Source organism: Rhipicephalus sanguineus, chromosome 1 (genome assembly GCF_013339695.2).
Source record: "Rhipicephalus sanguineus isolate Rsan-2018 chromosome 1, BIME_Rsan_1.4, whole genome shotgun sequence".
Lineage (NCBI taxonomy): Eukaryota > Metazoa > Arthropoda > Arachnida > Ixodida > Ixodidae > Rhipicephalus > Rhipicephalus sanguineus.
The window spans coordinates 248,148,334-248,165,017 of NC_051176.1; the positions used below are offsets into that span (position 1 = coordinate 248,148,334).

Here is a 16,684-nt window from a genome sequence, read left to right on the forward strand (position 1 = left end):
CATCGGTGGAGAGAGTGGAGGCTCATTTGGCCTTTCTGGAAAGCTGCTGGGGTTCCTCAAGGCCAGAAAACTTTAGAACCACTATCCTTTGTTATTGTTATTCTCTTTATCGCAGTAGGGTTAGGGCTGTCGTTCAGGGGATTTATGGCCGTGCTTGCACAATCAGGAGCATTGGCCAGAATTCGGTAGTCTCCCTTGCGAATTGGAAGAGTTAGCAGGTATGCAGGTCTGCTAGACTGAATCAACGAAATAATTTGCTTCTTCAGTCAATGAAGAAGGTAAGTTTGATTTTGTTAGCAGTGTTAGTCTAGGACTTTAGTTGCACTAGTAGTGCAACTACTGGTTTTGCTATGTATTTCATGCCTCTTAGGCTCAATACATATTGCAATTGTGTTGTGCTTTCACCCTGGTACTAGCATTTGTACTATTGTTACAGTTCCTTACAGTCGCAGATTGATGAGATTTTTTCTTTAATTGCTTGGTAAGAAGAGTACAGAATCTTCCACAATGATTCTACCCTGGCGCAAACTTTTTTCTCCTAGCATTTGTATTTGTTGTAAGCAAAAGTTTGCTAAATTAAATGTTCATGGGGTCGCAACCGCTCCAAAACTCCTTTCTCTCTTTCAAGGATGCAAATTTGTTGCTCCGATGCTGCTTCGAAGTAGTCATTTGCTGCTCCCAGTCCTGCTTCAAAACATTGAAGGCTTCCACCCTTGTGCTTCATTCATTTTAGTATTTGTGAGCAGATTTCACTTAATGGTGTGTTGTGAATTTTTGAAAGGTAAAGGCCCACATGACAGGTTCGAGCAACAAATATTTTAATGTGTGAAGCTCATTTTGCTTGCTACTGTCGCGTTGGCATATAGCTTGGCCAAGTACTTGTCTTCATAATTTGTTTGTTCAGAATGTTGCATTGCCACTTACAAATCTGTATTCTGCCAAACAATGTTTGGAAAATACATTCCAGATGAACTCTTTCTTTCAGCTTCCACTGTTTCAGGCACATCCTCATCTAAAACAGTATGTGCGCACAGCAATCGATCGTGCAATCCAGGAATGGATAATGCCAGTGGTGGAACGCTCTCTGAAAATTGCACTGACGACGTGTGATCAGATTGTTCGAAAGGTATGTTCCCTTCCCATTTTGTACAATCTAGCCAAAGGTGCCATGCTTCTTCGACTCGGCAATCAAAATTTCAAAACATCATATAATGTCTGTAGTGTGCACATATCTCACAGGAGTACGGCCACTAGCGTGGGTTCAGACTTAGCGAGCCACAGGGCCGCGTCTGCCGTCGCCGCGCGGGAACTAGCGCGCCGCTGCACACGTACGTTCGAGCGCAAACAGAGGCGCCGAGCGCAGCGCGGCAAGTACACAGTACAGTCAAACCTCGTTAATACGTACCCGCTTTAAATGTACTAACGGTTAAAACGTAGCTGCGACGAATCCCCGACCGAGTCCCATAGAGCCCAATGCATTCGCTGACCGCTTAAGCCGTAGTGGTTCGCCCTATGCCTACCGGTTAGTGCGTACCCTGCGTACCGCGATAACTTTTTGTGCCATAAAATTTTACTGTGCTGCTCAACTTCCTGACGCCAGAATGTGCCGCCAAAGGTCTTCCGCCTTTTTGAGAAGTGCGCAGATCAGTCGATCCCCGATTCCGACTTCCGCGCGATTGCGGCGACGCCTTTGCGGGTAAGCATCGGGAAAGAACGAAGGCGAGGTGGCGGCCACCGACGAACGCGGCGGCCACCGACGAACGCGCCGACATGACTTAGGCGCTGCGCCGTGCTCCCTATTGGGCTGCAGAAATTAGGTGCCTTTTTCCTTTTCCTTCGAATCACTAATAATAATACATGACTTATCGCCGACAACGTTATCACAATAAGTATCTTCAGCTATCTGCTCGGGCACGCGTGCGGCGCAGCACTACTTTTTAAGCCTACTGCACGCTTTTATTAGGCGACAACCTGAACGCGCTGGGCCGCCGATCGCTGCCGCTTCGTTGTGCGCGGCCGTCTTCAAGGCTGAAGTTGAATTAATGGCACAAATGCTCGGGTAGGGTCGAAGAACTTCAGCCCGACAGCAAACGCTACTAAGCCGTCATAAGGCGCGCACCGCTTTGTAGAAACGAAAGCAGATCGCTGTTGCGTAGTTAGCGTTGCGGGTCGCGGGCGCCGAGAAACCTCGCTGCATTGACGCTATCACACTAAACGCACGTGTACGATACTGCAAGCGTAGCGCGGTTGTAACCATACTGCAAGCTTTTATTAGGCGACCACACAACGCGCCTCCGTCCGCTGCCAGGACCGCTAGAGAATCGCGGAGTGCGCATCGCTTGCATGAAGCTCGTCATCGCTGCGTTAACCGAACAAGCTACTCGCCGCATCTGTGCACGATCTGGAGCGAAGTGGGTACGAACGACATTCCCACGATAAATGCGCGCGTGCGGCACAGCAAGCGGCCTGGTAGTGACAGCGTGAGCCGAGTAGGCGACGCGCTGCACACAACTAGCCGGGAGACGATCGGCTCCCGGCTCCACGCGGCCGTACCGCGTTTCACTGGAACTGTCAGTTTTCGTTTAGTGGCAGATCGCGGTTAGACGCACACACATATACCGCGGAAATCACACTGTCCCTTCTGTCGCTATGTCGGTCACTGCGTTGACCACGTATCAAGGACCCTGCAATAGTTTCGAAATGCTCTTCGGCGTCGCCACTACGCGTTATCGGGCGGTCGTGCGAGTGTGCCAGGAAAGAAAAGGCTTTGCGGTGGGTACTTTAGGCAATATTTGCTGTGGCACTCTATTTATTTGGGCGATTGCGTACGCTAGGAGATGCAAATTTGTACTTGGTGTTTAATGCGTACTACCATTTAGTGCGTAGTTATGCCGCGTTCCTGGCAGGTACGTATTAACGAGGTTTCACTGTACTGCTCTCGAAATCCGCAACACTTTATTGCCTACGGCAAGACCACAAAGACAGTACAACGCCCGCTCCCAAAGACAGCGAGAGAAGCAAAACAGGCTTAACCACGCCACAGGCGAAAGTACAACACAAAGGGTGCCGCGAGCACGTCTCCGCGGGCACGTCTCCGCGGGCAAAAGGGTTCACGGCGACACGCCGCTGAGGGAAAACGGTCCCTCGCGACTATGCTGCGTACTCTCACGATCCGCGACCACAGGGCCCGATCGCTCGAGCAAGTGCAAACTCTCTTCGCGTTGGCTTCGATAGGTACGGTTTCGGCTTAGTAAGACCACGCGCGAAGACACCGCACCGCTCTTCGGCCTAGCGTTTGGAAAAGGACAACGTAAGGCAAGCGCTCGCCGCTGGCGCCAGGCACCGTTAGCGAACTCTGTCCGAACGAGCCCGAACAAAGGAGCCGCCGGACGAGAAAGAAAATACATGCTTACCCTACGAGGTCCAGAGAGAGTCTCCTCCCCCGTCGCGTGCACCGTCTCGTGAGACGCGAGCACGCGAGACTCGAACGTGGCGCCACCGCCGAGATCTGGCGCCGGGGTGATGGGGTTAACGTCACCCCCGCTCGCCCAGCGCTGTAGGACAGCGGAGGAGGGGTGTGGCATGATCTGACATGAGGATGGCAGGAATAGGCGAAAAAAACATGTGCAATGGCGACGGGCAAGCCTCAATCCCCACATGTCGCACTCTGTTCTCCATCTCACCACTACTTTGCTGCACTACGAGGTGTAACAAGCTTTGCTACAAGGTGTAAACAAGCCACAGGCCTGCGCAGCAAAACATAGTTCCTTATGTAATTGCCTTATAACTGGTAGGGTTGAGACATCCACATTTGGCATGTGCTACGTCACAGCGATATGTGATACTTTAATACTACTTTGCACGTGTCGTATGCCTTCAATTATTGTATCGGTAACTGCTGGCAATTGTGGTTACGAAGCAACGTGGCAGCACCCATTCAGATACAACGGCCAGCTTTGATCTGAACTGGCGCTTGCTTCTTGCCCACTGCCCTGACAGCAATAAATCTAGGGTGAAATCAGCCGTAGCTCTGCTTCGTTTCATGCTGAGAACAAATTGTCAGGGTTTTTTTTTTTTTTTTTTTTTTTATTAAGGCGAGCTGTTTGTTCAGCCACACCTGCTAAGCCTAAAGCACCGAGAATTCGCAAGTGCTTCTTAGAAACGTTCCAAGATAGTCACGAATACATTGCTGTCAAAATGTTGGGGCACAAATATTAAGCAAATACTAACGTCAGTTTCGAACTTACGGGCTACACACCACACCGGTGACGAGTTGTGGCAAAAGCCACTCGCTTAGTGTGGTGCATGCCATTGCAGGCTTGCTGATGAATTTTTCAATTGTGGTTACTGTGAATTTGCTAAAGTGAAATCCACTTAGTAGCTTTGTTGCAGATATCTGTTGATTTTAATCTCTTAACCCATTGTGCACTTCTAGTACTGAAATTTTTAGTCCTTGAATTCAGGCATGGAATTTACTGATATTGTGGCACCGCTGTGTGCAGGACTTTGCTTTGGATCCTGAAGAGTCCCGGTTGCGTGCAGCAGCCCACCACATGGTGCGGAGCCTGACAGCTGGGATGGCTATGATTACTTGCAGAGATCCTATGTTGATGACCATCAGCAACAATCTGAAAGCTGCCTTTCACACAGCACTGAGGGTGAGTATATTGAATGTCATGATTGAATAAGGCATAGTCAGCTGGCACACTATAATAGAATCTCATAATACTAAACAAACTTTTTCGTAATATATTTTCATAAATATGTTGCTACCTTTTAGTTTTTTAGCACAGTTGAATCTAGATTTATAGGACTCGGACGCCTTTTACATTCTTGAAGCTGCGTCACAATCCTCTTTTTAATAAGAAACATTAAAATATGCCCTTTTTGGCATATTTTAATGCTGGAATATTTGCCTTTATTTATGCTGTATCAAAATGATTTAGCTGAAAATCCATAGCGGATTGCTCATAAATGATGGCATGTGTCAGTATCCATGAAAGTTATTTCCTGATTCATCGTTTATTTGTTGAATAACTTAGTGAGCATAAATAGTGGTGAACGTACACTCATTTTTGAAAGTTTGAAATTGGAATCGCCTAGTGGCGTATAGAGAGGTGAGCACAACCCTTGCCTGATCATTTGCGACGATAGAGAAAAGGTGCTTATCGCAAGACTCAGATAAACCAGTGATCATGGGGGACTGAAAAAGTCAAGAAACGTGTTGTGCAACCTCATATCGCATCAGCAATTTAGCTATAGCTAAGAAAAGCCTTGTGGCACCGAGTCATGCACTTCATCTGGCTGCACAAAGGTGGCGATGTAAAGAGCACTGATGATGTGCCTGCACTTGTTCTTGCACCGTTTTGTCCAGCTGTGGGTTCTTGCAGGCTGCTTAAAGCTACAGTGCATGTCAGTGCTGTGCTTGATCACATACACATCTTCCGTTAAAGGCTTCTGAGTAACTTTCTTACCGTATTCATTACAAAATGGCACGAAGTAAAGTGCTGTCTTGCGCTGTGGCATTGTAACTGCGGCCATGAAAACTAAAGGGTGGGATTATTACACGGGAAGAAAAAAAGCCAAATTTTGGTGACAATTCACCGGTGCGGTCATTATGAAAGTAAGTACAGTAGTTGATTTTCCGTGGTCTTGTGGGAATTTACTGCAGTGCTACATTGAAATGTTTATGGAGAATGTAGAGGCATTTTCTGATTTTGTTTGGGAGTGCCTGGCTTCAATACATAACTACATACTATGCAGCTATTTGTGTGTTTGTTTTTAATCGTTCACATGAATCTTATGCAGCTTCAAGGAGCAAGCCTTCCACAAAAAGAGCTCTTGGAGCAGGCAACCACAGTGGTCGCCCAAGAGAATGTGGAACTGGCCTGCTGTTTCATCCAGAAGACTGCCATTGAGAAAGCCATTCCTGAGATTGACAAGAAGCTTAGCCAGGCATGTAACTTTTAGGCATGGTGCAGGTGGGATATTGTTCTCTGCAGCACCCCTAAATAAATTATTCTTGGTCTCCATAGGAATACGAGTTCCGCAAAAGTGCTCGCAGTGAAAACCGCCGCTACTGTGACCCTGTCGTCTTGACCTACCAAGCTGAGCGGATGCCTGAGCAGATTCGACTCAAGGCAAGGAGTTCCTTTGTGTTAATATTGTGTGTTATTGTACAGGAACCATGCTTCTAAATGTGGTTAGTGGAGATGCTTCAGTTGGTATGTTGGTTTATTGATTTGTTTTGCAGTTAATAGCCAGTCAGCAGAAAGCTCATCAACTTTTGAGGGGCTGACAACCGATTTTTCTCAACCCAGTTTTATAAGGTGCAATGAAAAGCTCCCCCTCGGAAGTGGTTAATCCTGCAGCAATTTATTCCAAAAGCACATGGATATTTTGTAAGCAGAATTTGTGAGCAACGCTCAGAAGTGATATCGACGCCGATGGCCTTCCTCGCAAACTGTTTATTACGCTCAACATTCTGCTTTCACAGGAGTGAGTGCCACTGTGGTTAAGCGCTACCAGCTTTGAATATAAAAAGCAGGTAGAATAAGTTTTTCGAATGCTCGTCATCACGTGAAGTCCCTTTACTGCCTCGCGAGCCAGGTGATCCTTGTACTTCTCCAATTTCCTCGGCAGGTGCCGCTAGGCCCTCAGCTAACAACTACCTTGCTGTTGCTCATGAGCATCGGATCATACGTCAAGCAAAGGCGGTGTCACTGTTCTGCTCAATACAAACGAAAGCGTATCTGCACATAATACAAAAAAGTACTGCATTTCAACACTAATACAGAAACCATTAACCGCATACACCCGTATAAGGTAACGTGATCAGGATCTTATGCATCTTCACTTTTTTGCTGCATGTGGCGTCAGCAGTCATTTTTCGTGACTTTAGTGAAGAAATAAAAATATAAGCCCACGTTTAATGAGAAAAACAGGGTTTGTTTTAGCCAATACAATAAACAACCTTTCCGTTAGTAGGGTTATCTCAATCGATGTTCTTAGTGGTTGTCTGTCCCATTAAACATAAAGCGTCAGTGTCGGCTGAAAATTCACATCTTCACACACATTAGTTTGTCTTGTTCCACGTTCCCCTCTTTGCAGCGTGAGTTCTCGTGTCATTCCAGAGCGAGCTGGAATTGAAACTGGCAACAGTCACTGTGCCAGTTCTATCACGTCTCGTGCAAGACCACCAGTGTTGTGTGCAGCGTACTATCTTGTGTGCTCAGTGGTATGGCCTCAGATGCCTCTGTGCCAATAAACGTTGCGTAGTTACACGCACAGTCTTGTATGTGACGCGACGTCAAAGGTCTTATTTTGAGGTTGTGGGTTCATGTGCTAGCGATGACAAATCATGTATATTGGCAAGCAGATCTGTTTTTTTTTTTTATAAAGCAGACCAGAATTTTTCTTGCTTGTGTATTGTTTGCATCGAAAGAAGTTCAGCCTTTTTTTTTTTTTTTTTTTTAAGAATGCACTCCTGTATAAGGGCCACAATTTTTAAATTGTGGCCCTTATACAGGACTGTATTGTAATGCTCACTTATTGAAATCTTTAACTCTATTCACGCTGTTCTACCACTGAATCAGTTTGCTAAAAGTGCTGTGTTTGCAGGTTGGTGGTGTGACTCCTCAGCAAATGGCAGTATATGAGGAATTTGCCCGGAACATCCCTGGTTTTCAGCCTATTTCTGAAAGAGATCAGCCTTCCTTGTTTCTTCCAAAGCCTGTGGTTAGTCGCATTAATAGATACTTTCTTCTCATTTACATGATGTTCACACTCTGTGTTTTCTTACTTCTCTTTCCTTTGCAACATATTTTTTGCAGGTGCGGCAAACTGGCTTTGCAAGTTCCGTGGATGACATGACACATTTGTATGACAAGATTGTTTCTGAGTTGGAGCAGCAAGTTCATGGACTACTAGGTACTGTTGTGCCCTCAAACCCACAAGTTGCAGCCCTCCATGTGCTACATGAGGCAGTGCTGGTGGCACGCAACTCGAGGGAAGCTGTTACAGCCATGGCTTTGCTTCAAAAGGTACGTTTGTAGCTCATGCTAAGAAGGCTGTGATACGGGCCACATGGTCTACCATCTCGAATTGAAAGCAGTAACAACAAATGCGACAATGAAAGGAATGCAACTGTGCATGTCTTGATTCCTTTGTGTGCCCTGTTAAAGTTGAAATTGCTGTGAGGCCAGCCATAGCTTTAGCTGTTCAGTATTTGTTAGATGTTCAAGTACACTTATGAAGGGTCCAAAGGAAACTTGTGGTCGTTTGTTGGGCTTTCAGCATTTTCGACATTTATATGGTCCAGGCAAGAGTTCTTAAATGTGTTAGCCATTATCAGTCTAGAATAGAAAATATAAAGGTTGTGTGCTGCTTCTTTCTGTCTTGGTAGAGTAGCTTGCATACAATGTGGGCAAGTTCATTTGTAGTAGACAAAATGCAAAGCTCATTTTTAGTGTACGAACAGTAAAAGCTTGTTACTTGGAAGTTCACATTAATGCTTACTGAGCTTGAATGAAACGAAATTCGAACTAATTGAAATGATCAGGAGAAGTCTAGATATGATGATGTGATGTGATGAGAGGAGTGAGAGCACCTCTCAAACCATCTTCTTGTGGAGTGCCGTTTCTTGGGCTAGTTGGAATAGCATACTATATTTTTGGATGCGCTTGATGAAGACAAGGACACGGTGGTCTAGCGTTATGGTGCTCGACTGCTGACCTAAAGGTCGCGGGATCGAATCCCGGCCACCGCGGCCGCATTTTCGATCGAGGCGGAAATGCTTGAGGCCCGTGTGCTTAGATTTAGGTGCACTAAAGAACCCCAGGTGGGCGAAATTTCCGGAGCCCGCCACTACGGCATCTCATAATCATTTTATGGTTTTGGGAGGTTAAACCCTAACGATTATTATTATTATGAAGACAAGGACACAGTGAGGCACACAGAAAGCCACAAATGGAAGCACTCTAGCAACTGAAGTTTATTGAAGCATTCTGCCTACATTTATACATGCCAACTTCTACCATGTGACATGTGCTGACAAAGCAATTGACAGTGAGCTGACACATGTGGCCCCTTCGTTTATTATAGCTTGTGCCTCTATAATCTCTCTCGTGCTTCTATCTTTATGGTGGCTGATTATGCAGCAGTTTGAAAACATGGGTTGAGAAACTGCAATCATTGCAGTGAATCGATAGATACCCGTCCCTGTCCCATGCAACTGCTGTAATATAAGATACCACACATCTTGTCAATATTGGTGTCTGTTCTGTCAGGGTGGTTGTACAGTAAAAGCTCGTTAATTCGACTTCCGTTAAGAGGGGGATGAGGGTCTTAAAATAGTAAAAAATCGTAAAGAAAATGTTAATTTTCAGAAATCACAATTTCGAAGTATTTATAGTCCAAATTATGCTCTGGAAAAATATTATGTTATGGCAAAATAGCCTTTCTTTTTATTACAGGCTCAATAGATTAAATTAAAAATATTTTTAAAACTTGAAATAACATATTCTCAGCCCTGTTATTCTCGTGAAGTGAACCCGCCTTACAGAAGTATTGAGGAAGTTTTTGTGAACATGTTTAAACAATCTTGGTATCATTCTTTTCAGCAGCACTTGAACTTCAGGCTAAAGCTTTTCTTTTTTTCTCAACCTTGATGCAATTGTAATTATTTGATAAGTACCAGCTAATTACTGGAAGCTAATTTTTACCTTCCAGTTTTGAAAATGATTTCTGCTCAGAGAAATAGCTGTTTTGACATTTAATTTGCTTTCGCCTGTGAGGCAGACCTTTTAGAAGAACCACATAGTTCTGAAAAGTACCTTTTTGAATTGTAAGCTACCAGAACGACCCATAAGAAATAACCTAATTATATTGTGGAAATTTGTCATTACTTCCTTTCTAAATGAGATATTTGAAGTCTGTTTGCATATTTAAAATATCCATTCATTGATGCACATGCATGCCAATTTTCATTAAGATAGTATAATAAAAAAACTTTTTCAGGACCCTCATCCTTCCCCTAATTTGGAAAAAAATTGGATGATTCGGACGCATTCTCTGGTCCTGGCAATCCTATGTATTGTTCCATGGCATCAAGGTCTCGTTAATTCGGTCATATTTGGCCGCAACCGAGTTAATTTGGACGATTTCTCAAAGCGCGAAGCAGCGCAAATGCTCGACGCAAAGGAGCAAAAACAGCGTTCGCAGACAACCGAAACGAGGTGCCGCCGTCTGCATCGCCTTCGTCGTCAGCGCGAACCGGACGGTAACAACGTTTCCGGTTAATTTCGGGTTAGTTAGGACAGGGAGGTCTTGAGCCGCAGTCACATTGTGAAAAAAGTCGCGAGTTGTGGCAATTGCGGCTTTTTGCACTACTCTTAGGGTAAGTACAGGGTTACATATTCATCAAGAAAATGGAAGTGTATTGACATAATAGACATTTGTTTATTTTTTTCTTGATACTTTCGATAATTCGGAATTCGGTTAATTTGGACATTTTTTCTGGTCCCATGAAATCCGAATTAACGAGCTTTTACTGTACAGTAAAACCTCGTTAATTCAAAGTCACTGGGACTGTGAAAAACTTTCGAATTAAGCGGGTTTTCGAATTAACGAAACTTTGAATTACTGAAAGTAATTAGAGGTGGCCGTTTGGCCTTCTAGTTTGCGGCTCCAAGGGTTGTTTCCAGCAATACCCGGTCCCATTTTTGCAGCAAACCCGGGAAAACGCCGAGCCTCACTGCTGTTAGGGCAAACAAGGAAAAAAAAAAAAAATCGCGGTCAGCTGAAATGCGCGCCTGCGGAAATAAAGGTGTGCTTCACTGCAGCTCAGTGGTGACAAGCGGGCAGCATGTCACCTGCTCCTCGCAGCGGCAGCGCGTCATGATGCGACCATTCGCCCATTCTTTCTGGTAAAATAAAGAATATGATAATGGCCAGTGTGACGGAATCCGCAATGTGTTCTGGCTGGAAAACATGATCATTGAAGTTTTCGAAGTAGGCGTTACAGGCAAGAACTCCACCAGCAGTGCAAGTGCGCAAATTGCCGGAGCAACCGCCAATCAGAGGTTCGCATACATCTTGAATTCCGTCAGACCGTCCTTTATTATCTTTTCTTTTCCCAAAAAGAATGGGTAAGTCATGACGCGCTGACGTTGCCAGAAGCATGCGACATGCTGCCCGCGTGTCACCGCTGTGTTGCAGTGAAGCATGTCTTCTTTTCCGCAGGCGCACGTTTTAGCTGACCACAAGACCGTTTTTTTTTTTTTTTTTTTTTTTGCGCTAGCCACAGCGAGGTCGAGTCGCTTCAACTGTCACTCATTAATATCACTACACTGCATTGCCCTGTGGCTCCTAAGGGCCGTCGCTTCCGCGGATTTGCGGCGAAATCGGGATCGGGAATTGGCACATGGCACCCAATGTTTTCGAATTAACCAGGCTGGCGCTGATTGCCGCTTCAAATTATCCACTCAGATTTACATTGCAAAATACGGGACCGCAGAAACCCTTCGAATTAAGCAGGATTTCGAAATAACCGAGTTCGAATTAATGAGGTTTTACTGTATAGGGAGAACTTCAGAGGCACCCATGCATCGGTGGTCAAAGATGTGAATTTTAAGGCTATCCTTACTGAATGCACTTGCACATAAGTACTGATCAAGCCCATGACAAATGCACTAATTGGATCGATATTGCATTTGGCAGTTTGCCTTTGTTTGCCCCCACAACATAGAGAACACTTGCAAGCGTAGGAATGGTAGAGGGGGAGTAACAATTAAATAAATGTTTGAAATGGCTTCATACGTTAGGGGGAAAGTTAACCATTGCATCCAAGATTAGCGGCTTAGCCACCTCGGTTGCAATCTGTGCCACAGCCATCGATGTTCCGAATCATGCAATTCGGCACAACTTTCTTGCAATAATTTATGTATAGGTAGCTACGAACGAAATACTTCACCAGGAATGACATGGGAAGCTGTGGTTCTTTGAGTGCTGAAGCATCAAAATCTTGCTTTAACAGAATTTGTGATATAACAAAGTTCTTTGCTTCTAGTACAACACAGCACATTTATTCTTAATTCACTGAGGCTGTCTTGGGATTAAGCAATGGGGTGCAGCTTATAACACCACTGATTAATTGTACATCTGACACAGTGGTACAATTGTTCCAAAGGGCTGCACCTTTGACCTGCTTGGCCAAAATCATAAAAATTCCTCAATTTGTGACAGAGCTGCTCCAAAACACAGAGTTTGACTGCAAGGGGTTTGTATTCAGCCCAGCTTTAGAGGGAAGCTAGTAAAATATCCAGGGCTCATGCCATGGTAGTGTTAACTTCATTACAACTTGCGTTCTGCTGAATTCAGGTATGATTGTGCACAACTGTATTTTGCTGGGACCTATAAGTGGCAACTTGATCGTTTTACGTACTCATATTACAGAAAGCCCATGCACGTGTGGGATCGTACTTGCCAGCAAGCCTCATAGAGCGGACGTGCTTTGCTGGCTTGGTTACCCAACGTTGGGAGATGCCCTTGTTCTTGTAAATCACTTTTCACCTGGCAGCTGTTAAAAGCATTACAAATTCTTACTTTTGTTTATTTACAATTCCTTTGCTAATGCTGGTTGCAAGTATTCGTCAATTGTTGTTTACAAGGCTTCGAATGGGCTATTGGTAAAGCTGTATTGGATCTGTGTTTTGTGTGCAGACAGTGGAGAGTATGGCTGAAGGGCTCAGCCACTCGCTGGGAGCAGACCCCGAGACTGCGCTGCGCTTTCGCGAGGCCCACCTGGCAGTGCTGAAGGCACTGGCCGAGGGTTACGGTCACCCGTGGGCAGCCAAGCATATAACGCGCTTCCTTCTGGAGCTGCGCGAGGAGATTCGTTGGAATGTGGATGTAGTGGACCCTCTGCTGCGATCAGGCCTGCTGGTGTTGGCCACGTTTGACCTACATCTGGCTCAATCCATGGAGAATGGCATGAACTACCCAGCAGTCGACTTTGCCAAGCAGCTGGTGCGCTTGTACTTCTCTGAAGGTCGTCATGGTGACTACAACCTTTCAGAGTCGGACTTGTGCAATACCTTGGAGACACTTGTGCGCATCAATGCTCACTCGAGGCAGCCACAAGAGGGGTGAGCAAAAAAGATTTCCCTCAATTTGGCATTATTCTTTCACTTGAGGGATAGGGCTACCGTTGTGCCTTGATAGCAGCCATTCTCAGTACTAAACCTTTCTAAGTTTACACTACATGTGCACTGTGCAGGTATTTCAGTTTTCCGCCATTGTCTTGGTGGAAACTGGAAACATCACATAGTTTCATCATGGGGCAGCACTGTGATAATCTCCTTTATATTTTGTGTATGCATTCTCAAATCCTGGCTTTCTTGCTGCTTCAAAAAGGTCCAGGCACTGTTTCTTTTCTTAGCCCCAGTACTGAAGCTATAATTGTACATTCCAGTCATATTTTGCTCTGCTTTTTGTTCTTCACAGCATCGCATCTGTTTCCGTATCCTATATGAAAACCATATTTTTAGCAATCCTGCTGTGACAACAACATGATTTTGTGCTAAGTAACTTTTTGTTCTCCTTCACGCTCGTGCATGAGAGCAGTGTACTTAACCCTTTAATGGCCTGAATTATGAATGCGCCGAAGAAAAAAATTTTTTTCATTTTTCAGCTTTAAATAGCAACCTTAACTTAAATCAGCTGTTGTATTATCCCAAATGCAACTTTAATGCATACTTTTAGGTATGTCGCGAATTCGCGACAACCGGCACTTAAGCCAATAGTAGTTCAATATGTTCAATGCAACGCAAGTATGGCATCGCTGCATCAATGAAGCGGATCTCTTCAGGGCGACGTAACTTGGCGTCGTCATTGTTGTTGAATGCAAGTTTGACTTCATTGCCTCCTACCAATCACGTGACATCCTGTCGGCCACCGCGTGTGCCCTAGACTCCGCCGCCCAGCATAGCCGACTTCTTGGGAGCAGACAGAATGACATGAAGGTGACGGCACCGAGAAATAGATCTAGCTCACCACGAGACAGAGCCAGTCCTTTGCTCGGATTTTACTGCGTCGCAAACAGATTGCTCTGCTGAACGATGTGTTCCGTGAAGGTGTCATAAAAAATTCCTTGACATATTCAATGGGAGGTTGGATAGTGTCACATTGAGGATGAGCGGTTTTCCAGTGTGGCATTTCCTGCTGTTCTTCACGATCTTTTTTTTTTTCACCATACTGCATGTTTTAGAGAGGCACTAGCGTGGCTGGTCTACTACATCTTCGTCTTCATCCTCACTGCTCGATGAAGACACTTGTGCTTGTGCGTGAGGATCGGGATCGACTTCGTCGTCTTCGCTGTGATTGAGACAGCTGTCCTCACTTTTATCTTCAGGTGGCAAGCACGTGCGAAGCCTTCTTTTCCCATAAAATGAGCGGAAGTCCATCATGAACTTGTCATACCCGCAGTCATCATTGACTGACTCAAATGCCGGATGTCGCGAATTCGCGACATACCACAGAAGCGAGGATAGCGCAGGAAATAACGTACTTCAAAACAACGTGACATGTCGTGTGCAACCTTTTGTATGCGTGCACATCGAAAAAATTTTATAGGAGATGGAACTTACATCCCTCGGGCAGAAAACAACGAAGAAGGGATAGAAGTTGCGCGTGCTTCGCGCTCTCCGGAAACTGATACACAACACTGGGTTCCAGCTTTCAGTACCTTAATGCAATGGCGCTGGATGTCTCGTGCTGAAAGCTACGTTCGCCGCAAATACGTGACAGCCGCCGATAAAGGCATCAACGCGTTTTGTGTGTTACTTTATCGGCGTCTTTCGGTATGTCGCGAATTCGCAACAACCGGCAGTAAAGGGTTAACAATATTGTACGTATGGCAGAGCCATTCCAAATTGCTTCCTTTTTGTCATTTGTGTATTGTTTTGCTTTATTGTATGGTTGTTTGTTTAAAAGAAACGTTTAGTGCTTTATTTACATTATTCTCTCACATCCTCAAAAATTGCCGAAAATTTCTGAAGGTAACTTCTTTCGCGTTTTGTTCTAACAACTTGAATTCGGCTGCGAGTTCAACCCTGCACATCATGCAGAGAAGCTGATTCTGATTTCATGTATTAAGGAAGCATTTTGTGTGGATATCCTTAGTGATATGGGTCAATACAATGACTGTTCCCTGCAGATTGTCCCAAGTAATGGAGATGCTGCGTAGTGGAAGTGGCGGAGGCGCAGTGGAGTACGGGGGTGTGCCTAGCAGTGGGCCGATGTCAATGATGCACTCAGGCATCAGCCAGGCACGCGAGTATGATGACCCACCTGGCCTGCATGAGAAGACAGAATTCCTGCTACGGGAGTGGGTGTCCATGTACAATGCTCCTACTGCTGGCAAAGATTCTACCAAGGCATTCCAGATATTTGTACAGCAGGTAAGACTGATTAAAAAAAAAAAAAGAGCAGCACCTGATCAAGGTATAGGATTTGAATGGAACGAAAGTGTTAAGACTGACATTAAAATGCATATCTAGTTAAATGCCTTCAATCTTGTGCCAACGCAGAATGCTTTCAAAATTTCAGTTTCTTAAGCTCTAGGAAAAAAAAGAAAGAAAAATAGCCCAGATTCACTATGTACATTCTCTTGAGCAGAGTAACTACATTTTTCAGACAAATTCATTGGCACAGTAGGATGGAATGAAACACAAAGATTACAACTACTAGCGGGGCATATCACATAAGCCAAATTTTTCAGCAGCTCTGATGTTTTCGTAAATTTTGTGGAACTTGGGCTTTGCTGCTATGTATCACTAAGTCACTTGAAGGATTTTCAGTGGCTTTAAATGCTGGTAATCATTTTATTTGTCACACATTCCCTGTTGTGTTGTCCATATCTAAAACCTTTCTTTTCGGTGTGTTGCAGATGAATGTGCAAGGTATTTTGAAGACTGACGACTTGATCACCCGATTCTTTCGTCTGAGCACCGAGATGTGTGTGGAGCATTGCTACAGGGCCCTCTTGGAGCAGACACCCAACAATGCAACTATTGTTCGCTCAAAATGTTTCAACTCCCTTGATGCATACATGCGCCTGATAGCCCTGCTGGTCAAGCTCAGTGGAGATGCGTCCAACCCAACAACCAAAGTCAACCTGCTGAACAAGGCTAGTCTTTCAGTTTGTTCATATGTTGTGATGTCTGCGTGAAAGCAGTTATTAAAAATAACATCAAGTTACCAGCTAAGTGAATTGCTTCTTGATAAAGAATGATTAAATACTATAATTGAATTGACATAGGACAGGGGATCTCAAAGCTGGGTTCTGCAAAACCCTGAATGCAGTTTTAGTGTTCTGCGAGGGGTCGCAATGAAGGTAACTATTGTTTTCCTCCATTGACTTGCAAAATGTTTTATTCAGGGTATAAATTTCGCACTGCCTTTTTAAATTTAATGAATCATCACACTTCACATTTGCACTTTGTTAGTTTGTTAGTACCGGTAAACCCAAGCAGCAGTCGTGCTAAATTGCTCCTTGTGTTATTTGTTGGACAACTGTGCCATGCCTATTGAATTTAATTATTGCTCACAAGGGCAGGTACATGCGGTGTGTTCGTATGTTGTTTTTGGCTCATGGCATGTCACTCTCTGCATGGTGCAGTTTCTA

General features: G+C 44.8%; 1 protein-coding gene across 2 annotated transcripts in view; it reads left to right on the top strand.

The window, feature by feature from the left end:
• LOC119376657 (CCR4-NOT transcription complex subunit 1) overlaps positions 1-16,684 on the top strand; it is a 101,530-nt gene that overhangs the window by 60,190 nt on the left and 24,656 nt on the right. For both annotated transcript variants that reach the window (XM_037646423.2, XM_049411081.1), the window contains 9 exons: positions 986-1,126; positions 4,503-4,658; positions 5,809-5,955; positions 6,036-6,140; positions 7,621-7,737; positions 7,833-8,042; positions 12,721-13,145; positions 15,215-15,458; positions 15,947-16,186. In XM_037646423.2, coding sequence (XP_037502351.1) covers positions 986-1,126; positions 4,503-4,658; positions 5,809-5,955; positions 6,036-6,140; positions 7,621-7,737; positions 7,833-8,042; positions 12,721-13,145; positions 15,215-15,458; positions 15,947-16,186 — 1,785 coding nt within the window. The remainder of the gene's footprint in view (positions 1-985; positions 1,127-4,502; positions 4,659-5,808; positions 5,956-6,035; positions 6,141-7,620; positions 7,738-7,832; positions 8,043-12,720; positions 13,146-15,214; positions 15,459-15,946; positions 16,187-16,684) is intronic.